This window comes from Anticarsia gemmatalis, chromosome 24 (genome assembly GCF_050436995.1).
Source record: "Anticarsia gemmatalis isolate Benzon Research Colony breed Stoneville strain chromosome 24, ilAntGemm2 primary, whole genome shotgun sequence".
Taxonomy (NCBI): domain Eukaryota; kingdom Metazoa; phylum Arthropoda; class Insecta; order Lepidoptera; family Erebidae; genus Anticarsia; species Anticarsia gemmatalis.
The window spans coordinates 2,185,146-2,210,527 of NC_134768.1; the positions used below are offsets into that span (position 1 = coordinate 2,185,146).

Below are 25,382 nucleotides of genomic sequence, written 5' to 3' on the forward strand. Positions count from 1 at the left end.
TACAGAAAGTGTAAGGTTATTCTCAATTTCCATTAACTGTACCTCTTACCCTATTTTATCATTTCGATCAGTGTCTGCCTACCCATTATTGTGTAACGCAACACCGATGTTTACAATCTATGGTAACTTGCCGATTAGCTGTAACAACGCTGATGGGACTTTTGTCAACCGATAGATATCACGCTCCGGTGGAGTGTTACGTAAGAAAGTGTTTTCTTTGGCAGTTTTTTTTAAACGGTAGCATTTTTTTCTATAGTCCAAGAAATAGTGTCTATCCAACTTATGTACTGAAAATACTTTTTGATACTGAAAATGCAAGCCATTTGATAATTTTGTATGAAAATCGAATCAGTGCCTCTAGCGCAGTGGTTCCCAACCAATGGTCCGCTGACCACCAGTGGTCCGTGGAAGTCAAAATATGATCCGCGAATGACTTTAAAATGTTAATTTTTCGGCATGATTATTACACTTTATTTTTAATATACTTACATAGTGGTGCTAACAAGAATAATATAAAAGTGGTCCCGGACTGAGAAAAGGTTGGGAACCCCTGCTCTAGCGGATGTCGAAGGAACTAATTACAATCTCAATAGTCAAAATCTTAAAACTAGATAGTCTTGATAGAAAATAGCTATACCTACAGAATCTCATGCAACTCGATAGCCATCTCTCTTATCGACAGTGGTAGAAAATCATTTATCTGAAGAAGGAACAAACGCCCTTTTGAAGGTTTTTTTATGTATGCGTTACGCAAGTAACACAATACTGTATTATAGTACAAGTAAGAAGCGACAATGCTCTGTACTTAACAGATTAGCGATCACACTTTGTGACTCTGTACTTTACATATACTATACAAGTTGTCTATGAAGTGTTGCGGCTGTAAAGAAAGACTTTTAAGATGTTTGGAGTTAAAATTAGTGGCGTGTAAATTATCATTGCAATGGTATGTGCAACTACAAATTTATTTTTAGATAAAAATAAATGTGACCTATTTATTATAATCTTATTGCGGGCTCCTCTAGGTATTTTGTAGAAAATAAGTTTTTTTCTAAGTTATCAATTCCTAAAAGTCCTCAACCCGATTGGGCAGCTTGGCGGAGTCAAGGCCTAACCCCTCCCTCATTATAGGAGGAGACCCTTGCCCAGCAGTGAGACATTCATGGGTTATATTTATTTTTAAGTTATTACAGTACCATATTCCGAAAACTTAGTAGAAAAATTAAGTATTTTAAAAGTTTTCTTAAAATATTTGCAAAACTGAAATAAATAATCTAGCTTTACCTATACAACGCTTCCTAGGATCTGTTTAATAGTTTTAGACACTACCTTTTACTTATTGCTATTTGTTAAATTACTACTTACATGATTTTTTATGTAATCACATTTTTATTCTACAATGTTTTAAAAGCTTAACTCAAAGCGGCACCTCAAAAACACTTTCTCTGTAACTCTACACTTGAATGTTACATCAACAACAATCTCGAGACACGTCTTAAGATAAACAAGGATTATGCGTTTCCGAGATGGTGCGGGACAGATAGTAGACCGTTGACGCAATTTTCGCGCGCTTGTTCACAAGTTTAATGTAAATAGACCTTTAGAAATGTGCCTTCAGAGTGTTTTGTAACAAAAAATGTGTGTTTTCGGAGAAATTGTGGACAGATTATTTATGCTTGATAGATTATTTGACTATTTTCACGAGTTGGTACTGGCCTTTGTTTGTAAATATCGTAGTTTTTTATAGTCTATGATTGTAAGGATGTGTTTGTAGACTAGGCCGATTCTTGGATTATATTTTAAGATTAATTCTCAATTTACAAATCTGAATTAATTCTGGTATAAAGTTATTGGATGTCTAAAAGATATTGCCTTAATGGAGTTTATTGAGTCTTTTAAACATTGTTCGTAATTTAGAATTTATAAATCTTGTCTTCAGCAAATGACTGACTACATACAATTTTTTTTAATCCACAAGTTTAAAAAGTGCATAAAATAGGTAAACCTATAGATCTTTGCCCAAAAAAGCAATTGAAAAATAAATATTACTTTTAAACACATCCATAAAACTTTAAATCCGATTGAACCACGGTGATTTTTTCCTAAATTCGACCTACTGGTACAGTCGGCCACATAAAAGCTGGTCTTAAGAGCTTCAATGTTAAGTATCGTATTAAGTTCACACTCGACCGGGCATTCATGTTAATAGCCAACAAAGGGCATTACGCACAATGGCTGTAATTCAAAGAATTTATATAATAATGCGTTTTGTAGGAAGATGTGAATTTGAAAGTGATTTTTAATGATAGTGTATTGCCACTGTAAGAGATGCGGCAATGTATGCGAGTGTGATGTGTTTAGTTCGATTTCTGAGTTGAACAATGCGGTTTTTAGACTTTTTAGAGTCGTGATTATATGTTATTGGGTTTGATAGCAGTTTTTTTTCTTTGATATGCGAGTCTAATACTATGCATCGGGCAGGATAATTAATTATCGAAGGCATAGCTGCTATTGAAAATGCGCCATTTTGTGAAAGTAGGTAAAAATCGAATTTGACGAAATAATTTTGTATTCCATAATCATATTGAGAAAATCAGTATTTCTACCTAACCTATCTAACTAATATTATTCTTTTTACGGAACAGAATAAACTACTGTATACGAAAGTAAAACTACAAATTGCAGCAGACGCTTATTACTACAAAATATGTTCGTATATTTTTTTTCTTACGCAACGTTTTTTCTAAAGTTCCCTTTTAAAGATGTATCAATAAGATTATCTTCTATAGTCGAGGATTAGACAGACGGACACTTTCCTTTGTACAATATTAGTCGGTGCACAATAGACTAGTGACCACATTCGTAAACGTGCTTTGTTAAGTACTTGAGTACTTATTGAAGATATTTTATAATGTCTTAAGTATGTCTTTGTACGTGCCGCAAGAATAAACGAGTAAGTTTTTGACCTACATTTTGATAAAGAAATTATTTTTTTTTAGCAAACTGACACTGCAAGAAAATTATTACTGTAAATTAGTATAAAAGTATTTTTTTAGCGTATTGTTTATTAGAAAAAGTCCCCAACCCGCACTCGGCTAGTGTGGTGGACTCATGGCCTAACCCCTTGCTCATTCTGGGAGGAGACCCTTGCCCTGCAGTGAGACATTAGTGGATTAAATTTATTTTTGTTTGTTGACCAATAGTAGTAATAAAATAGATATTTTCGAGTAAAAATCGTATTTAAAAATATTACAGGTATACCTGTCCAGGTACGTAATTCTGACGCTAACTGTACCTACTTTAAGCATATTTATAAAACCTTTCTCCCAATAAACTTACAATACATTCTTTTAAAATCCACTCAATTACTTGCAATAATGGAGGCTTAATAAAATTAAAGCAATGGCATACATCAAAGGAGGCTAGTATCGAAGTTATTACGATATTGAATGTAAAGATATAAGGAAAGTGCCTTTGTGTACCATCATGATGTAATATGTAAGATTAGGCAGTTTTCTTAAAAGATTTTCAGTCTTTGGGGTGCAACTGCCTTTGTAAGCTTCGATCGGTATAAAATATGGATTATTATTCGTTCCTATTGCTCGGTTAACATCGTGATAATATAAATCGTGAGGAGCTCGTAGCTAAGTAACAACAACCGCACGCCTAACAACCACTGCCGAGGTTGGTTTGTCGATGGGAGACCACATTACACAATTATACATACCAAATCACCTCGTGTGAAGGCATGCTTAATTCTGGGTCCTGGCTGTCATTTTCACAGATTGTTGACTTTGGTTAACAGTAGTCAGAAGCTTGCAAGTCTGACAACCAGTCTTGTTATATATAACCCAGGTAACTGGATTGTGGAAGTCCGATAGGCAGTCGTTTTATGTAAAACGCTGGTATTCAGCTGCATCCGGTGAGACTGGAAGTCGTCTCCCTAACTTAGTTGGAGGAAAGGCTAGGCTGATGACGAGATTTTTGATTTTTGTAGTTTTGAAAATAAAAATGTAAAATAACTATTGGAAGGGAGGTATCCTGCAATCTAAGCTGTAAACTGCTAGAATTGAGCCATTAAGTTGAAATAAACCTTCACCATAGATGACATATAGATACATTCTCTCCCTTTACAAAGGCGCTGTTATTCAGTGACAAACAAAAAGTATTATGTTTATGAAGTAATATAATAAGAGAGCTACTCACGTTTCTTATAGGTTCAAGTTTTGAGGGATCGGCCGCGGCCGGGCCCGGGGTATATCATTGTAGCATATGCGTTAAGATCATAACCGAGAGTGAGGAGAGGGATTCTCTAATAAATTCCATTTTTTTTAGTAAGTGGCAGCTAGGAAGTTATAAGAAACGGTTATAAAAGACATTTTAAACTGAATTTGAATATACGTATTTATATGACAGTCAAAGTTAACCCTTATTTCTATTATATTTATGAAAAAGACTAGCTGACCCGCGCAACTTCGCTTGCGTCACATAAGAGAGAATGGGTCAGAATTTTCCACGTTTTTGGAACACTTTTTACTGTTACTCTGCTCCTATTGGTCGTAGCGTAATGATATAAAATATGCTTTTTTTTCACGAATATTCTCAAAATTATTTATATCTCTTAATATAACGAAGTTGCGCTAAGGCATATCCGCCATTAAAACAGTTGCCATGACAACGGAATTTTGTTATTTCAATGTCATTATAATATTGATTATTCGCGACTTCGATCGCCACTTGAATTTCCCGGAAAATGCGTAATTTTCCCGGGGTAAAAAGTAGCCTATGTCCTTCCTCGGGTATCAAAATATCTCCATACCAAATTTCATGCAAATTGGTTCAGTAGTTTAGGCGTGATTGAGTAGCAGACAGACAGACAGACAGACAGACAGACAGACAGACAGACAGACAGAGTTACTTTCGCATTTATAATATTAGTATGGATTAGTATGGATAATATTTGGGATCGCAGTTATAGTTATACATTAGTGCCTAATGTTTGACTTTAAACTAGTTTAAACTATAAAAACATACTTAACGAAAATTTATTTTTTTCGTTAATAATATTTGAAGCCAGTGGATAGGTTAGTGATAGGTAGGTATATGAATTTATTTAATGTGTGGTATTCAGTTTCTGATTAAGGTACAGTAGAATGAATAATGTTCAAACATCAATAAGAAATATACCAGTAGTAGTAATGAAGATACATGTACCTACTTACACAGATAGTATATTCTGACATTTCGAATTTAATCTAGTAATTCGCCCATTTTATCCATCTTATCCTAAAAAACCATCGCAAACATCAACATGTTTCAAAAGATAACAAAAATAAATTAAAACAGAGTCCCTCTCCATACAACGCCATACATTATCATATAAATATGTATGTTACGCACCGCGTCACATCTTCCATACATTTTTCACGCAAACCTGCAAATATAATAAAAGCTTCGGTCTCCCCTCGCCTTACATACATACATACATACATACATACATACATACATACATACATACATACATATGACATATTCATAGCTGTATAGGCTTTGTTCGCATTGGTAATACGAGGATACGAGATAGGTACCTACATGTTGATTCGTTTTAATAATCATGTTTTTTTTAAATAAATCAACCTATTTTAGCGGTGGTTGGTACCACGGACACTGTTGATTGTGCAAAGTTACCTATATCCATTATATGTTTTTACCGAATACAGAACACCAAAAATTATTCGTTGACATTAGGATTTTTCAAAAATCGGCCATGTCCTTCTTTTTTAATTTAAATCACTATGTTAGTTGATGACAATGTAATGTTGTACCTTAATGTGTTAATATTCAAAGTGTTTTAAATCATGCTTTGCTTTTTTACGCATTCAATTGTTTCATCTTTTGAAAATTTACGCGATGATCTAAAGTAAAAAATAATTCGATAGCTATGTTGAACAGAATTAGGAGTAAATACCTATTATGCCTACGAATTACTTGAAACGGCGAATTAAACGATTTACGTGTTGCAATAATAGGTAAAATAAATAAGTAGGTACCTACTTACAATAGACATTTGAGATGTTAGAATTACTTCTTGAAATGGCGAATAAAACGGTTAACGTATTGCAATAATAGGTAAAGTAAGCACTTACAATATATCAGAGTGATGACAGACAAACAAACACAACTTTTTCACATCAAATACTGACCTAATCTTATTTCACGTCAAAAAACATAACAACGGTATTAAAAATAACAATAACAACAATAGATTATGTTGAAGTACCCTCCATTTTTGTACTAATTACATACGCTATTTACCTTCGCTAAATAATAGTAAAAAAATTGCAACAATACGGTGAAAAAGACCCTATTTTGGAACACACTCCGCGGGTGGTACGAATAGACAAATTTTAAATTGGAAATTAGACTTTGTGAAGCTAATTTTAAGGTTGTTTTTCCTATATAAATGTTAACAAAAGGTTTTAAACAGTGTGTTGATTCGCGGCAGCTACCAAAATAATCGTTTTTAAGTGCATTGTGTACGGTATTTGTTAAATCCTATCAGTTTGATTTGTTATGGTATGTAAGAGTACGTTTTGTATTTTATCTTAGTGAGATAAGTACGTATTTTATTATTGTTAAAGATTGTATAGGTAAGCAAAGGTTTTCAAAAGTCATACTTACTTGAAATAAGTTGTAAAACAATTTTTATACTAAATAGTAAGTTATATTCATCCTCTTGTCTGAAAACAATCATATGAAATTATAATTTTAAAATACGTTTTAATTTATATAGTTTTTGGTAAGAATCTTTGTAAAAAAATAACATTACCTACCCAGAAAGCTACCCTACGATAACCCCTAATAAATCTAAGCGTTTTTAAAATCTTCATTGATTGGTTTTTCTAATGGATATCATTGGTTTTGAAACCCTTTTTCTAAATTAATTATATTATTGTTATATCTGTTAAAACTGACGCTGAACCCTTGTATAGATAGTTGCAATTTTTACAATGAAAATACTACTCACGCCATCTATATCTTCATTTTGTAACTATACTTTCTTGTGAATAGCGCCATCTAGTGTATTTATTAAGGACTACGATGAGTGTAGCCAAGCTACATTGTGTATTGACAAATAGTTGCAGTAACATTCACTAGATGTCAGTAAAATAAAAAAAATATGTTAAATTATGTTTTGTCGCTATTATAACTAAATTTTGCTTGAAATAAAACAACAGTTCAGTTATCTATGTAATATTATTATTAAGTACTTTCAAATAAAAATATTCTCTATAAACCACCAACCATATTTTTTATTACAATATACAAAAATCTCTTCAATTCATTCACTCTTTATAATTCTGCTTTAACATTTTTGCTAGTGATCTTTATATTCAAACTTGAGGGTTCCCACTGAGGGTCTACTTCTCTTGTCTCGATGATGTTCTTATAAACCAGGGCAGAGAGACGCGCTGTTCGTTCCTTGGTAGGAGAATCGAAGTCCACCTGGTATAGGCCGAAACGTTCACTGAAAAGGAAATACAGTTTCATAATAAATATGGTATATTTTAAGATGTAAATAATCTACACTAATATTATAAAGCTGAAGAGTTTGTTTGTTTGAACGCGCTAATCTCAGGAACCACTAGTCCGATTTTAAAAAATCTTTCCGTGTTAGATAGTCCATTTATCGAGGAAGGCTACAGGCTATATATAATAAAGCTACGGCCAATAGGAGCCGAGTAGCATTAAAAAATGTTACAAAAATGGGGAAAATCTTGACCCATTCTCTCTTATGTGACGCAAGCGAAGTTGCGCGGGTCAGCTAGTTTAGTCTATTTCGGAAGGCATAATAATTATACAAAGTTGAAGGTCCCGGCTGTCATTTTCAAATATCTTTCTAAGGTAACCTAACCCAAATCTAAATTATCAATCTCGTTTAAGATCCGTTGCATTATAATATTTTGTGTAAAACTCGCAAGAGTTTAAAGTATGACAAGTTTAGTAACTGCGACTGTCAAACAGTGGCCTGTATAAAAATGAATTAGAACTAAATACAGCTGAATCTGTCTGTGTCGTACCTGGTGCCAGCAGTCCACTCGATATTGTCCATCAGACTCCAAGCTGTGTACCCTCTCATCTCCGTACCATCTTCCATGGCTAAGAGCAGAGCACCTATGAACAAAACAATACAGTTACAGTCATAGTGATTATGATCAGAGTGATAATGATGATGGTGATGATGATCATAGTAGTGATGATGATCAAGGTGATGATGATCATGGTGATGATGATCATAGTGATGATGAGCATGATGATGATCATGGTGATGATGATCATAGTGGTGATGATTATAGTGATGATGATCATGGTCATGATGATGATGATCATGGTGATGATGATCATGGTGATGATGATCATAGTGATGATGAGCATGATGATGATCATGGTGATGATGATCATAGTGGTGATGATTATAGTGATGATGATCATGGTCATGATGATGATGATCATGGTGATGATGATCATGGTGATGACGATCATGGTGATGATGATAATCAAGATGATCAACAGTATAATGTTACTTACTCAGGTATTGTCTTATGTTGTCAGCGCGGCTCTGGTCCCCGAGTCCTGCGGCCGTAGACCAGCCGTGTTCCGTGATGATCATGGTGGGGTAGTCGTACTCTTTGTTCAAGTAGATGCAGACCTTGTACAGACCGTAGGGGGCACTCTGCAAGAAATATAAACGATGTTTCAGGGCACTTTATCATTTAACTAAGTTATAGACGCTGAAGTTCCTCCGACTTAATTAGATTATTTTACTATTCTTTTCTTTAGTTTCACAGATATTTTAATTTCATTTGACCCTCCTCCCTTTTTCTGGTTGGTGCACGTTTGACGCAGTGGTTAAAGGGTTCACCTCGCCGCAATAACCGTAGCGCTGGCTATGGTGGGTTCGAATCCCACCCGGGACAAAATTAAATATTTGTATGATGAACACGAGTATCTGTTCTGAGCCTGGTGGCCAATCTATCTTTGTAAGTAAAACGAGTTGTTCAACATATTGCTTCTCATTTTAGTAGCTAACTCAAAACTCATTAAAAAAGGGTTTCAAAAAGGACTTAGTAGTTCCTAGTACTTCCTAGGTCTGACGATGATAGTGTAGAACCCACTGACCTTCAGCCAGGGTGACTTGGCCGGCTTCCACTGCGCGCCCTGGGAGTAGTCCGCGTGGAGGTCTGCGGCGTATGATGGAGTCATGTGCTGCTTGTTGCTGGCCTTCACCAGGAACGTGGTGTAGTGGTTCATGCCTAGGAAGTCTGCCGATCCTGGAGGAAAGTTGTTCAAAAATACCTTTAACTACACCATATTTACTGTGTTCATAACACGGATATGACAATGGTTTGTATGAAAAGCTGATTAGAGCGTATTTAGCAAGGACAATTTCAAATGTAAAATTACATTTAGATATGCTTCATTTCATAAACTTTTTCATACATCATAGATTTTTCAAACGCTTGCTGTTCATCAAAATGGCGCTACCACACTACTTTCCAATGTGATGTATTTAAATAAAAAATAAAATTCAATTTTCTGGGCAGTGGTTTGCTGCTATACACCCAAATTTATCTAACACGTAAAATTAATACTAATATCGAATAAAAAGTATGTATATTTTTTAACTTACCTTTAATAAGTGTTATTTCTTCAGGAGTTAAAGTAGGTAGTTTAGAAGTAGTAAAGCCTTGCTCCTGACTTTTCTTTGCTACTGTCGTCTTAACTAGTGTAGGAAAGTCGCCTGTTTTAGAGAATATCGGCCTCATGTACATACCGATCTGAAATAATAACACGATAGTTATACATATGTTAGGTAGACTATAGCAGTAAATATGCTGTGGCATAATCGAGTGGTATAAGTTGATACCTCCCGCTCAAGTGGTCGCAGTATCGAACCCTAGGCAACACGTCAATGACTTTTCTAAGTTATGCTCTAACGGCGAAGGAAAACTTATAATAATTGTTGGTCCAAAAAGTTACTCCCAAGATTTTCAGTTATAAATTTCTCAGAGATTGCCCTGAGTTAGGAAATTGAGATTGTAAGCCGTCGATCCTGCGCCTGACCTCTCACTGATAGTTTCGATCCGTCCCACCAGGCTATGAGAGTAAGGGAATAGAGAGTGTGCCTGTGTGACACAATAAACAAAGTCCTGCATAGTTGGCCACCATAGTTAAATATCGTCTTGGAGGAAATTAAATGAAACAATTTTTTGTGAATTATATAATTTTAAGCCCCTTTTAGTTTTTTTCTGAGTTCAAGCAACTTATAAGCCATACTGACCTCAAACTCTCTAGCTCTCTCCACAGCCTCTGCATTAATCGTGCTGTTATCGAACGGGTCAAACCAGTTCAATGCCAGACTTATACCAACATTACCTGAAAAAAAAAAAAATTTTCTTTGAATCTTCTGGAAGGAATGTATAGTCCATAAACTGCGTTTAAACAGGTTTAAGGCTTAACAAATATAGAAACTATACATTTGTGATATCTATATATAATTCTTCTGTAAGTGTGTATGTCACTGAACTCCTCTTAAACGACTGGACCGATTTTGATGAAATTTTTTGTGTGTGTTCAAGGGGATCTGAGAATGGTTTAGATTCACAATTTTGTCCGCTGGACAATGTTTTTTTAATATTTTTTTACAAATCAAAGACGTGTAGACAGGACAACGTGTGTCGGGTCCGCTAGTTAGAATATATGTATATTTTGGCCGCAAACAATCTATATCAGAAGGGCACTCATTTAGATTTTTTTTGAGAAATAGGAGATATAACTCCTTTCGGGAGACGCTGTCAACATTTTAATATTTTATTTCTTTTAGATGCAGTTGGTCTATTTCTCAAAATAAATCTAAATGAGTGCCTTTCTGATATAGACTGTTTCTATATTTGTTACTAGTTTATGGGTGGTTTAAACTAAACTGATTTTGATGAAAAACGTTATGGAGATAGCTGAAGCCTCCGGATGGAAGGATAGATATTAGGTTAGAATTTGCTATTAAGATTGTGAAAAAGTAGGAAATTCCCACCACCTCCCAAAAAGAGGGTGAATTTCACTCGGGCGGAAAGCTAGTAGTATATAAATTATTTTTTGAACGTACATTCAATCTATTAATAAGTTTAACTTGTTCCACCTATGTAAACATTAATTGAGAATATTTGTACAGTAGGTACCTATGTATTGTTGCATTGTCATACTGTATAATATATATGTAACACGATCACATGGTTTTTTGCACTTTGTGACATTAATTTATATTGTTTTGTATTAAGTGGTAGGTAAAACATGCAAGAAAACAGGATGAGATGGTATGGACATGTTAAAAGGAGACCACCTGATTACGTTGGCAACCGGGTACTGGAGCTGTCCGTCCCCGGAAAAAGACCAAGAGGGAGACCCAAGACCACGTGGACAGAAGTGTTGCGGCGAGATATGAAGGCATGTGAGGTTGAGGAAGACGACGTCAAGGATAGGGCGAAGTGGAGGAAGAATGTAAGGAAGGCTGACCCCACTACCATATGGGACAAATAGCCAGGAAGAGAGAGAGAGAGGTAGGTAAAGAACATGTTATGAGTTATATAACTAAAAGATATGTAATTTTTTATGTTAGATATTATAATTTGTTATTATAGTGGTAATTGAGTAAAGCTAGCATGACAATTTTATTGTTCTTTCGATGATGATGCATCTACGAAACTATTTATTTTAAACACATATTTGAAAATAATGGCCGTGAGTATCTTACTAGCTCTTCTCATTTGGCTCTATACCTTTCCGAGCTAGTGGTAGATTCAGCAATTGTAACGACTAACATAAGCATAAAAGTGTCAACATTTGACCTAAATTAATTGATTTTGACTTATGAAAATCGGAAATCATCAACCTAGTTTGTCGTATGGTTAGTTATCAACCTGTTCCTGTGTCAAAGTTGTTCAAGCCGCTGGAGAGGCCTTTGACATGGCTTAACGACTGTTATCTTAGTAAACAACTGCCGGGACCGACTTTTACGTACCCTCCGAAGCACGGAGACGCCCAGTTCAAATACCACTACGCGGTCACCCATCTATGGAGTGACCGCGCCAAGGTTTGCTTAACCCACAGATCGTTTACCGGCCAGTGAGCGCGACTGGCTACGGGCGCCTTCGGTAAGACTGGTTGACAGACTTTCAAGCTTCTACTAATTACTCTCTTCTACTCTTATTTTCTTATCTCCTTCTGCTTACCATCATGTTTCTTCTTATAAACCTTCTCATAGAGTCTGTACGCCTTGGCATGTCCTAGCAGGACGTTCTTCACACACTCGTATGCCTCCTTACTCTTCAAGTTCAGGCCTGGAGCCATCGCGTTAGACCCGTAACCGTCTATGCAGATTGTGTTGGGCTGCAAGATAAAAATGTAGTTTCATTTTGACCCCTATTTGAATAAAATTAAACCTATAATTGTCCCACTGTTGGGCAAGAGTCTCCTCCCGAAATGAGGGAGGTTAGGAGTTATGAAAATAAATTGAAAAAACTAGGGGGAAAAGGATTATTCTGTGTTATACAAGTAAACTGTTTTTTTTTATTTTGCAGTATCTGACGCTACAATTAATATATTATACATATGATGTGTGATTATTATTATTTATTATTTAACGGAAATCGGAGTAAATAAGAAAATCGAACCAAAAAAACAGGCGTATAATATATTAACTCTTTGTGCTACATATACAAATAAGATTTAGCAGTTTCGGCTGTGAGAAAAACACACTGTTTTGTTCATATCTTATATAACGATGATAACTTATTTAAATAAGATTTTTATTGAATTATATACTTGAGAACAGTTGAACACATACGGCTTATTATCAGTATAAGAAATATTAATTACTAATTAGCCATGGTTTTCTTGATTACCTGTTTGATGTGCGAGTTTGAGTTCCAACGATTTACTTAAATGAATACTAATAAAGATTCGATATTGGTATTGCCAAATATTGCCTCATCTTTTAAAAAAATATTCGAAGGCGAAAAATCGATTAGAAAGCCCGTTTTCTTGATTTTATCAGATGCAATATTGACAGTTGCTTTTTGTAAGGCATATTCTTGTAAATATTTTTCTTGTAAAAGCGATACTATAATCAGGCCGTTACAAACGTGCGAGCTACGTCATAATCAAAAGAATGAAATGAATGTGACAATGTGTAAGAGCGAGCGAGAGACTCCCATGACATGACTTAGTACGCACGCTTGAAATGGCCCGAGTATAACAGTATGAATTTTACGATTTACACAAAAATACGTATGTCGTTGTTGTTGTAAATAAGAAAATGTGGCGTCTCGATTTTTTGACGCCAAATGTTAGCTGTAGTTCGATTCATAATTTAATTTCTTTTAAACTGTCTTCTCATCAATTTGGTAATAAGAATAGTTTCACAGCTCATACAAAAGTGCCAGATAACCTAACTACCAGATGATAAAAACAACTCTCGAAACATCCATATGATAAGATGTTTATCCAGCAGGTATTATGTAGGGTAGATGCTCCCATCATGCTTCCAATACACCTGACATCATGTTCACTCCCACTTTAATATATTGATTTAAATTGTTATGATGTGTGTGTTCGGTAGTGTTGGTAGCAGCTCCTTACATCATCAATTATGTATACCTAATAGAAATATTGTTAAAACCATTTGGCGATTAAAAAGAGTGGCCTGGAGTTTCTTGCCAGCTTCTCATTGGCCATACATTCCGAACTGGCGGTAAATGCGCTCTATGTATCATTGACTATCATAATTGTCAGCATTTGACCTAAATGAATAAATTATTTGATTTTGATCTTGGTACCTACCTGATTAACAGTAATCCACAGCTTGACTTTATCAGCATATCTATCGAACACCACTCGAGCGTAATCTTCGAACCACTGAGAAGAGAGGGGGTTGGTCCACCCCCCCAAGTCCTGCAGGTACTGGGGCAGGTCGAAGTGGTAGAGGGTCACCATTGGATGGATGCCGTGGGTTATAAGCTCTTCAATTAAACTGTCGTAGTATGCGAAACCAGCCTCGTTGATGGATGTTGGGTAACCTGGGAATTATTCGAGACAATCACAATAAGCAAATCTTGACTCCTTCCAAAATTCCCTTGCTTTATTCACATCTATACATCTTGTCATACAGGACCGCCGGGTACGAGTACCTACCACGCAAGTGGCGTTATCTGCTCATTGCTTACCTCTATGGAAAAATGGTGTGATTTTATGTATGCACAATTTAAGTTATGTTAGGTTTGGCCAACTACTGGTCATTGACCTCTTTCTGTTATGGAGCAATTTCTGAGGTACAATGAATCATGTTATATTTTTATTTCAAGCAGTTTTCTCTGTCTTTTCAAGGTTTGCATTTCCCCGCAGCGTTTAAAAAGGTACCTTCTATAGTGTCATGTAGATTTAGCAATTAAATTGTTAACACTTAACTATTATTTATTTAGAAGCTAAGCTGCTCCAAACCCTTACTTACCATTAGGCAAGACTCTAGGCCAGGAGATGGAGAACCGGTAGAAGTCCACGCCCAGCTCCCTGAGCATCTCCACGTCTCGTCTCCACAGATGGTAGGAGTCGCTCGCCACATCACCGTTGATGCCGTCCACTACTATCTCTGGACTGTCGTGGACAAATCTGTCCCAGATGCTTTCTCCTTTCCCTGGGAATCGAAACAACCAAGATGAAAATTTATAGAATTAGACAATATTATGCGAGTGTGGATGTTAGGATGTTGGAATGAATCTTAGCTACCCAATAACGCCAAAACCAATCAACAGATTTTGATGAAAGTCTATAACCCGGCTATATAAATAACTATCCACGTACTAAAATATTTCCCAGGATAAACAATCCTGGGAAATATCTTCACGCGAACGAAGTTGAAAATCGAGGTAATCAGAGAGTGACTGCGGTTATTTTCTACTTCAGGTAACGCACAAATCCATTTAAAACAGATATTCTATTGGTTCAGCCGGTTAAGGAATCTTCTATTTTTCGTAACGGGAGCCAAGTACAGTGTCAGTGGCCAAAGTATCCTTTTGTGATGATCCTTACCGTCTGCATCCCAAGCTCCTTCCACTTGGTAAGCCGCCGAGGCAGCTCCAAACATGAACTGCTTAGGAAACTTCCTGATCTTCGTGTCGGTCCAGCCATCTGAACCGATGAGCAGGCTGGAAACACAAACAATACTCAAAGATACCTTCCATAGCTGATGGGGTTTGGGAATTACGGTTTATTGTATGAAACCCTAAGATGGAAACTGCATAAAGATATCGTCATTTTAACCTTTCTTACAGCCAGTTTCTTTATCAAAAGTAACAGCCAAAGAATAGGGGTAAAGTTTTTGGGGTTACTTTAGATATGTATGAAGAAACTGAAAAAATAATAGACCGTGATTTTAATGTAGTATGTCAAACTAACGTGACATACTACATTAAAATCACGGTCTATTATTTTAAGGCACACGAAGTTGGCAATGACATAAAATTTACTCTTTTTTTTTTCTTCTTTTTTAGTCTTCTCGCTAAAACTTCACTATAATACACCGAGTTTGCTAATTCATACGGCATTCTACAAATGAGCAACCCAATGAGAGTTTTATTGTAAAATCTACCATCAGAATCGTGTGCAAAAACTAAATAATATGTAAGTATAAAGTAAGTGTAATGTAATAAAGGCAAACATTGAACCATTCACATAACCTATTATTACACATGATATAATCATTTATCACTACAAGTTTTCACAATAAAACATTTAAAAAAATTGCATTTAGTAATAACACAAAGCACAAAATTTTCAAACGTTCCGAAACGAATTCCCACGTTAATTACAGGTATTTTTATATAAATCCTTATATAAAACGATTCTTACTTTAACAAACACACTAGTACTACACGCATAATGAATGAATACTGATAAACACTAGCTATTATCAGAAGATTAAAAGTAAATAATTTAATTATGTCTTATCAGTCTAGTGATTACGATACCAATTCGCGTGTACAGTTTCGTAAGGCGGGTCAAGGATTTTACTTAAATAATCTGTTTTGCTCCAATTTTAAGGGTTGAGAGTTAAGGCCGTAGATATAATAGCCCGTAGAAGGTCAACAAACTATTAATAATTTAATTTCTATAAACAAATTAATATTAGAGGCAGACCTCAATGTAATCAACCTAGCCTTTTTTCCAACTATGTTGGAGTTGGCTTCCAGTCTCACCAGATTCAGCTGAATACCAGTATATATGGAGGGACTGCCTATCGGACCTCCACATCCCAGATGCCTGGGTTATAACACGATACCTCTTGGTAAGACTGGTTGTCAGACTTTCAAGCTTCCGACAACTGGTAACGACTGTCGAAGATTCTTAAAAATGGTCACCATTACCAGACCCATATTACAAGTGCTCTCACCGGTATTGTTGGTTTACCTCTACCATCCATCATATTATTATGTATCCATCAGGCGAATGAGGATTTTATAAAAAAAAATCTCAGAATCGTGTAACTACTAGTCCCGATTGGAGACTGCATTTCTTAAGCAGCTACATTTTTTATAGTTATGCAAGTCGTTTTCGAAATGTTTGTGTAGAAATATATGCTTTGAAATGTCAGCGAGCGCTGATATATTTTGCCCATGAGATAACTTAGAAAACCTCACTAAACTGCTATGCTTTTAATACCAATAAGTATTGAACCAGGGTGGCAAATCGGCTAAATGCCAATACCCATCTGAGAGAGCCGCGAGATACTTGACATACCTCATATTTTCTATATCTTTATGATATAGATCTGGGTTAACATTAAAGATACCTTTTCTGAGAGGTATAAACAATTGACTAGTTTCCAAGCAAATAAGTAAATTGCACCATATTTCTTCAATGCATTTCGACATCATGGCAACAGACATACCTTCAGAATAAAAAGAACATAAGTAGGTACACCATTTTTTATTCGATTATAAGCCATTTTTCCTCTCAAAATGTGATGTGCAGTATGTTATTGTAAGATTAGATTGATAGATAGTAAGCTGTTTTACAAAAGATGATACATATGATTTTGGTTATTAGATAAGTAAAGACCTGAAGATGTTTTGCGGCACTTGGTAATAGTGAATTGCAGATATGTTATCGTTGCCTTCATAGTAACCGGTTTGGAACCGAATATGTTTGTGTTACAACCATTTTATGACTAGTACACGTGGAAAACTATAGATAATAATCTATAGTTTATACTTCTGTTTTCTTTTCTGTATAACTTATATGGTCTCTTCTGCTTTACTCACGATCACATTGAAATGTGTTTTATTATTCATTAGAGCCCGCCCGCGACTTCGTCCGCGTGGAAATCCTTCCCCTGTAAATCCCGATCTATCTAGAACTCTGGGACAAAAAGTAGCCTATGTGTTATTCTGGGTCTTCAGCTACCTATATACCAAATTTCATCGTAATCGGTTAAGTAGTATTTGCGCGAAATAGTAACGAACATACATACATACATTCTCACAAACTTTCGCATTTGTAATATTAGTAGGATATTTTATTTTCACAGTTGAATAGGTACTGTGACAACTTGTAAGGGGCCATATTTCTGCTATACATGTTTCATTTTCAATGTATAGCTGTAAGTTTTCTGTAAAAATAAAATAGGTTTAGGTTCGTCTTGACAAAGTCTTAGTTAAGTAACTTTTAGGCATGCAATGCTGCATCACGATGATTTCCTTCATAGTTAGAGCAAATGATAACAATCTGTAATTTATTATTACTACGCCTAGATAACTTCTTATAACCGTACAAATCTGTATATTATTAGATGACCCGAAATGACGTAATTTACCCAAGTTTATATCACTTAAAGCAATTCCTTATGCATCATGATTACATAAATATTGATTTATTTCTAAACACATTTAATTATTCGTCTGTCTGTCACACAGTTTAAATCTGCTGAATCTATTTTGCAAGTCAATGGATCTCAAAAAGTACATGGGCTTCTTTTTAAAAAAATATTCTACAGGACAGAACGTAGAAAATGTGAACAAAATAACTGGACATTGGCTTATAGTCCCCACAACTTAGTAGAAAGCCTATTGATACAAGGTTAGCGGCTGGTAAAGGTATACAACATTCAGAAAAATCAAGAAATTTCAAAAATATGTCGAAATACTTCGAGAAAAAGAATCTGTAGTGCCATTGCACTCTTTTGGCCCGTCTTTACGGGGATTACCCCGCACGAGATCTAATGTGTATTTTGGGCAAAGTTTCAGCACCCGTAGTTATTGCGCTGTCCAAAACAATATGCTTGACTTGGGTCTGTCTTTTCTCTAAAAAAATCCTTTAGTTTCTTTTACCATAGTTATTAAGCCAGTTTACTCATAAAAAACATACCACGTCATCTCCTGTTTTCTATGAGTTAACCTGCTCCACCCAGTGATGATAAACTATACTCCAATGTTTTATCGTTTTAGTAAATCATTGTACATTGTTCTACATATTATTGTTAAAAGTATAGTATTCTTCTTTATCTTACATCAATAATATGAAGTGTTGTATCAGAGGGGCATCTCTCCTCGCATCTTTTTGTTTCAAGAGATAGGTAGGTGGCTCAAGAAAAATCAGATAAACAGATACCAAGCTATCGTCAATCGGGAAACGTGATGCAGTGGAATTGAGTAGAAGTATCTAGTACTTCACTTGTCATGATTTCTTAGATGTCTTATGAAATTTACCCAACAAAATTACAAACAACAAAAGTATTTGACAAATGATTCAAAGTTTCCCAAATTGACTGTTACTAAAATATAGTATTTTATAATATGTCACTGCAAAGATATACCTGTGCGAGACCTCCTAGCACAGGTATCTTTTACACAAGAGGTCTCTATGTAAGATTTACTGTAAAATTTGTAAGAATGAAATATACATTTTTTTTAAACTAATTTTGTTGGTTGCATAAACACCAACTTGTATACTTAGTACCCGTACTAAGATTGATTTTTGTTTTACAAGGAATTTAACTACTAAAAGATACGCCACGAAACACAGACAGATTTAAAAATCTTGATATTTTCTGTTCTGTGCGGATGTATCGCTACCACGTTGATTATTACGACTCGCGATTATTAGCATAGCTACCCACATATATACATCCACGTGTCGCCATTAACAATATGAGTCCCATGTAATAGGGGACGAGCCTATTGTCATATACCGGGCACGTTACCAAACTCGGAACTTCTATTGAGAATAATCTAATATTAGAGATAACAATCTACCTAAGGGGCGGTATCACCCCGTAGGAAAAAAAATTTAGACCTTATAGCCATATTAGTATAAGTACCTACAAAACTTATTTTTTCTTAAGAATCTCTAAATTTGGTAACTTATTTAAGATTTTTAGAGAGAATATCTACCGCCCCCCACAAAGAGCTCCAGCGCCCAAAAGGGGGTGTTATAATCCCCTAAGGAACCTATTCTTCAGACCCTATAACCTTATTAGTATACCTACAAATTGGCACTTATTTTTCTCAATCTTTAAAGTATCTTAAATCAAATCTATCGACAAATTATACTCCAAAGATAAAGTAAGAGTCGATCCGTGTGAAAAATTGTGTACAAGTTATCAATGCGCTTATTTACGATCAGAGAATAGCTACAAAACAGGGATATTCTCACAATAATTGCAATTAATGCGATCTGAATGATATCTAGTTATTAAATAGTAAACATATAAGTAATTTTAGTGAGTTATAAAAGTTAACAGATAACACTCAGGAAGGGAAAGAGGGAAATAAAGTAACAAAAGTATTTTTTTAAAGAACATTGAAAATAAAAGACAACCACTTATATTCAATTAACATTTCTAACAATATTCATTCTAGACTTTTCTAGAGTCTTGTCTAAGCCTACATTTTCCTTTTTCCTTTTTTCTTGAGAATAATATTAACTATCATATGTGTCCCCAACCTTATTAAACATCTCGTTATATCTTAGTAAACAATATTTAGGCCTACTTGAAAATAATAGTAGGGCGATACGGCGAGGTCTATTGCACTTCGATCGCTTGATTGGTAGACCAGTCAACCGAGAGTCCACTGCACTGGGACTGCAATCAGTTAACTTTCTAAAACACCTTGTGTTCAAGTTGTTTGACGACACCTATCTATACTAATATTATAAAACTGAAGAGTTTGTTTGTTTGTTTGATTGTTTGTTTGTTTGATTGTTTGTTTGTTTGATTGTTTGTTTGTTTGAACGCGCTAATCTCAGGAACTACTGGTCCGATTTGAAAAATTCTTTCAGTGTTAGTTAGCCTATTTATCGAGGAAGGCTATAGGCTACATATCATCACGCTACGACTAATAGGAGCAGAGTACCAGTAAAAAATGTTACAAAAACGGGGAAATTTTTGTCCTATTCTCTCTTATGACGCAAGCGAAGTTGCGCGGGTCAGCTAGTACATTATAAAAAGTAACTGCAACCGTGTGATCGCGTATACCGTAAAATTGTATTGTCTACTAGTAAAAATGTTTATGTTTTTATTTACGATTGTAACTAAGTTGCAGAATACGGCAAATGATCTGAGTACGTCAGATAAGTGAAGTGTTTTGCGAAGATCGTGTGTGTCTCAGATAGTGGTCCATTAGATCTTTATATTGAGAGTATATAAACTAAACCAGGGTTGATCACAGCATCACACAGCATCTGTTGACCATCATGAAGCTTCTGTTCGTACTAAGGTAAGAACTATTACATATTTACGGATTTTTTCATCATACATACATTTTAGCTACATAAGTGGCATTTTGTCAGTTTCTCTCATCTGAAAACTAGTTTCTTCGCCTTTTTGGCTTCATAAGTAGAAGATGAATAGATTCTTCTATCATCATTTTAGTTTATTTCTAACAGACCCTTTTAAATTTGCTTCTGGGATAGTTTGCTAACTAGCGGTGTTTTCCACCCAGGTGGACAACTAAGTTATTTATATCTGTCCCTATAATTTATTTTATATAGTTACGTTTTGTATAGTCTTTTCATTTGTCTTCAAAACAGTATTAAGATTAAGAACTGGTAAATAAAAATTAAGTCCCGAAGAGAAGAGTCCCCTTGCATAAGCAACTAAGAATCATTTAAGATACTTAGCAAAATTAACCCAATTAACCTCTTTTGTTAAAAACTTATTTTCCTATTTTTGTATTTACATTTGAACTTTAAAATTTCGTTATTTTCTTTATTGTCCTTTTTATTTGTCCATAAAAGACGTAGTTATGTTTATAGATAAATATGTTACAAAACTAATCAGTGCTCTTGAATGCAATATCTACTTATCTGCATTATGCCAGCATGCTGGACTTTGCCCTAACTATAGTAAATCTATTGAATACTAAAACGATGAGTACCTATACATATAAACATATCTAGAAGCAGTAGGACTTAAGGCTTAATCCTTACCTCGATTCAGGAGGAGAACATTGCCCAGCTATGGAACAAAAATGCGTTAAAAATAACAATATAAGAGACGGAAGGCAAATTCAGGCCTAATTTAAGATGGTCTAGAATGACATAAAACATAAAATAAAGGTAGAGTTTTTAAAAAGGTTAGGTGCATAGTACTTGTAACGGGCAGTCATATAATATGACAACATTGAATACGTATTAAATAAAAGTAGTAGGATCGTAGCAAGTGGTGTTCTTTTGTCTTTTCGAACCCTTTAAGGAAAACTTTAGAAAAAACGTGATATTATGTATTTTGTTTTCTCTTTTTTTTAAGATAAGGATTAAAATAAACAACAGAAAGATTATTTTTTCAGAACTGTTCAGTTTTTTGCAGATTTCTTCTATCTAACCCCCGCAATCAACTGCGATAACGTTTTAGTTTATATCACTTATAACTGTTGATAACTAATATTAGCGTTAGGTTTTCCCAAATAAAGCCACGTCAGGATTTCGTAATCACATAATTAACTAAAAAGTGATAATAAAAATGCAAAAGTATGTCTGTTTTGCTTTGACGGCTAAACCACTGACCTGATTTTTATCATGAATACCGTCAAAGATTTGTGTTTCTAAACATCAACTTTTTAGGGACTGAAATAGGTGAAGAAATATATACTCACGTCATGATATTATATGTTATAACATCAAATTTGCATAATAAACATTAAAAAACATTGTTATATTTTATTTTATGAATGTTACTCTACTTAGACCCTAAAGTTCACATTATTGATTTTCCAGTTTGGTGGCCGTGGCCTGCCACGCTGCAAATGCGGAGGAGCGCAGGAGTTTTCCTGCTGACTTCCTGTTCGGCTGTGCTACAGCTGCCTACCAAGTCGAAGGAGCATGGGATGAAGATGGTAAGGAAATACATTCAGTAGTATGATGTAGCTCTCTAGCACTTTTTGGTAAGGTCAAGAAATTATATTCCTTTGTATTTGACTTCAGGTAAAGGAGAAAACATCTGGGACCACATGACCCACAACAGGCCAACAACGATCAAAGATTTAAGCACCGGTGACATAGCTGCTGACTCCTACCACAACTACAAGCGCGATGTCGAGATAATGAGGGAATTAGGTCTTGATGCCTACCGCTTCTCTCTCTCCTGGTCCAGAATCCTCCCGACAGGCTTCGCCAATGAAGTCAATCCTAAAGGCATCGAGTACTACAACAATTTCATCGATGAGATGCTGAAATACGGCATCACACCAATGATCACTCTCTACCACTGGGATCTACCACAGAAACTCCAGGAATTGGGTGGTTTCGTCAATCCTTTAATCGCCAACTGGTTTGAAGACTACGCTAGAGTAGCCTACGAGAATTTTGGAGACAGAGTCAAGCACTGGATCACCTTTAACGAACCTAGAGAGATTTGCTATGAAGGTTATGGTGGCGATAGGAAGGCTCCTATGGTAAATTCAACTGCTGTTGGAACCTACTTGTGCGCTAAGAATCTGGTCCTCTCTCACGCTAACGCGTACCATGCATACAACAATGACTTCAAGCCGACACAGGGTGGTCAGTGCGGTATCACCATCAGTGTTAATTGGTTCGGCCCTCTTACTGACTCCGAGGAGGATCAGTTCGCTGCTGAAATCAGGCGACAGGGTGAGGTAAGGATCTTGACTTTCTATTACAATCTGTACATATTAGTGCCATAGAAGATGAGTGTCATGATATCTTTTTTTTATTCCAGTGGGGATTATACGCTGAGCCCATTTTCTCTGCTGAGGGTGGTTTCCCTAAAGAGTTTACTGAGAGGGTTGCCGCAAAGAGTGCCGAGCAAGGCTTCCCAAGGTCCCGTTTGCCAACATTCACTGACGAAGAGAGGGCTTGGGTTCGTGGTGCTTCGGACTTCTTTGGCGTGAACCATTACACAACTTTCTTGGTCTCGGCTACTGAACACTTAGATGTAGCTCCAGTACCTTCAGTTATTGATGACGAGGGTGTCGGAGTATATAGGCCCCCGGAATGGCCCGTGTCTCAATCTAGCTGGCTCGTGGTATGTACCTATCATAGTGATGAACTTATAATTATATATTTATAACTATAACGTTCTATGTACGAATTCTTGCTAAGTCTTAACAATCATCATCATGTTTAAATAGTAAAGTCACTAAATAGTTAATATAAATCACTTTGTCTATTGCTGCGAAAATCTGTTTAGTAGTTGATTGTTGCGAACACACATAAAAAAGAAACAATGACTTTTTTATAATATGTAACGTGTGTCAATACTGTACGTAATATTTAAAGATAATTTTCTCAGATGAATTCACCAGCTAAATACACAGTATTGTATGACTTGAACGAATTTTATTTGCAGAGTAAAATCGATTGTTTTTTGTCTTCAAAGACCTTGGCTATAAGGAAAAATTGTTAAAAAAAAATATTTTTTTTATCCGCAGAGAGCTCCCAACAGCATCTACAATGCTTTGACAGACTTACAAAAGAGATACAACAATCCAGCTTTTTACATCACGGAGAATGGCTGGTCTATTGCTCCTGAACGTGACCTGATAGATGATGACAGGGTTGCTTACTACAGAGCCGCGCTGGAGAGCGTACTGGACTCTCTGGATGCTGGTGTCAACCTAAAGGGTTATATGGCCTGGAGTCTGTTGGACAACTTCGAATGGTTGGAGGGATACACGTAAGTTTCTTGAACAGATTCACTATGTAGATGAGGCATTATCAGGGTAGTCTTTCTTCCAACTATGTTGGATGCCAATTCCAGTCTCACTAAATGCGACTGAATACTATAATTTACAGATTAACTATACTTGCTCATCTATACTTCTATACTTGAAGTAGGTTGATACCTACAGCTTCTAAAATTTCATCAAGATTGTATCTTTAGAGGCCCAACGATTTTTTTTATAACATATTAGAGCTAAATATCTATTTTCTTAAATAACCTGGTGACAATTTAAGCGATGTCCATTGGAGGTAATTTTAAACAGATCCAAAAAGTAATTAACTATCATAATAATTAATTCTTCTTTTTCTAACAGAGAACGTTTTGGTCTCTACAACGTGGACTTCGAGGACCCAGCCCGCACTCGCACAGCCAGGAAGTCGGCGTATGTGTACAAACACATCATCAAGAACCGCTACATCGACCACGAATATGAACCTGAGACTCTGACGATGACCATCGACGAAGGACACTAAAAACGACTAAGATAGACCCAATGTACCTGATAATATTAATTAGTTAAATCAAAATATATTTAATTCGTAGAGAGCATAATGATGTGTTTTCTTGCCTTCCTTATGACAAACGACCCGTCTTCGTCAAAAGTAACAGCCAAAGTATAGGGGTAAAGTAAAAATGATAGATAAATTTGTTTCTTCACGATACTGATAGTTTTCTGAAGAAACTGATTTGCCATTACTACACAAATGTCAAGTAAATGTCGACCTACTGACTACCAGTAGCTGACTCGGCAGAGGTTGTTTTGCCATACAAATATTAAAATTATTCTGCGGTGAGAAACCTTATTATTAAGGGGTATGAACAAAGATGTTGGCCGATTCTCAGACTTACTCAACATGCTCACAAAATTTCATGAGAATCGGTCAAGACGTTTCGGAGTACGGGAATACACGCGATCACACATTACTTTACTTTCTAATGAGGTTTCGGCGCTAGTACACTGCCCGTGGTCGCGGACTGAATGAATCAGCGATGACAGGTCAAACATTCTAAGGCAAAATGTGTTTTTGTGTTAATTACCGTATTCAAATAATGTAAAAAACATGCAAAGCGATATTTTAAAAGTAACAAGTTT

General features: G+C 35.6%; 2 protein-coding genes across 2 annotated transcripts; one reads left to right on the forward strand and one right to left on the reverse strand.

Moving 5' to 3' along the window:
• Window positions 1–7,238: 7,238 nt before the first annotated feature.
• Window positions 7,239–15,998, reverse strand: LOC142983708 (myrosinase 1-like). The gene is made up of 11 exons (XM_076130715.1): window positions 15,961–15,998; window positions 15,142–15,257; window positions 14,564–14,746; window positions 13,897–14,132; window positions 12,288–12,444; window positions 10,343–10,437; window positions 9,692–9,839; window positions 9,181–9,332; window positions 8,590–8,734; window positions 8,082–8,175; window positions 7,239–7,528 (listed from the first exon to the last, which is right to left on the reverse strand). Exons 1-11 carry the CDS (start codon window positions 15,987–15,989, stop codon window positions 7,354–7,356), a joined length of 1,530 nt encoding a protein of 509 aa, XP_075986830.1. The 5' UTR covers window positions 15,990–15,998; the 3' UTR covers window positions 7,239–7,353.
• A 4,590-nt stretch (window positions 15,999–20,588) lies between these two features.
• Window positions 20,589–24,835, forward strand: LOC142983694 (myrosinase 1-like). Its single transcript, XM_076130692.1, has 6 exons — window positions 20,589–20,825; window positions 22,324–22,442; window positions 22,531–23,201; window positions 23,285–23,590; window positions 23,997–24,241; window positions 24,603–24,835. The coding sequence occupies exons 1-6, from the start codon at window positions 20,803–20,805 to the stop codon at window positions 24,760–24,762; spliced, it is 1,524 nt and encodes a 507-aa protein (XP_075986807.1). The 5' UTR covers window positions 20,589–20,802; the 3' UTR covers window positions 24,763–24,835.
• Window positions 24,836–25,382: the final 547 nt, after the last annotated feature.

Bases quoted from the DNA above. Each gene is read 5' to 3' on its own strand.
- LOC142983708 (XM_076130715.1), bottom strand. From the start codon at position 15,989: ATGCGTGTAGTACTAGTGTGTTTGTTAAA. The intron at 12,445-13,896 runs GTAGGTACCAAG...TTTATCTTGCAG, and splicing joins TGTGGATTACTGTTAATCAG to CCCAACACAATCTGCATAGA. The intron at 8,735-9,180 runs GTCAGTGGGTTC...TATTTCTTGCAG, and splicing joins CCAAGTCACCCTGGCTGAAG to AGTGCCCCCTACGGTCTGTA.
- LOC142983694 (XM_076130692.1), top strand. From the start codon at position 20,803: ATGAAGCTTCTGTTCGTACTAAG. The intron at 20,826-22,323 runs GTAAGAACTATT...TTGATTTTCCAG, and splicing joins AAGCTTCTGTTCGTACTAAG to TTTGGTGGCCGTGGCCTGCC. The intron at 23,202-23,284 runs GTAAGGATCTTG...TTTTTATTCCAG, and splicing joins AAATCAGGCGACAGGGTGAG to TGGGGATTATACGCTGAGCC.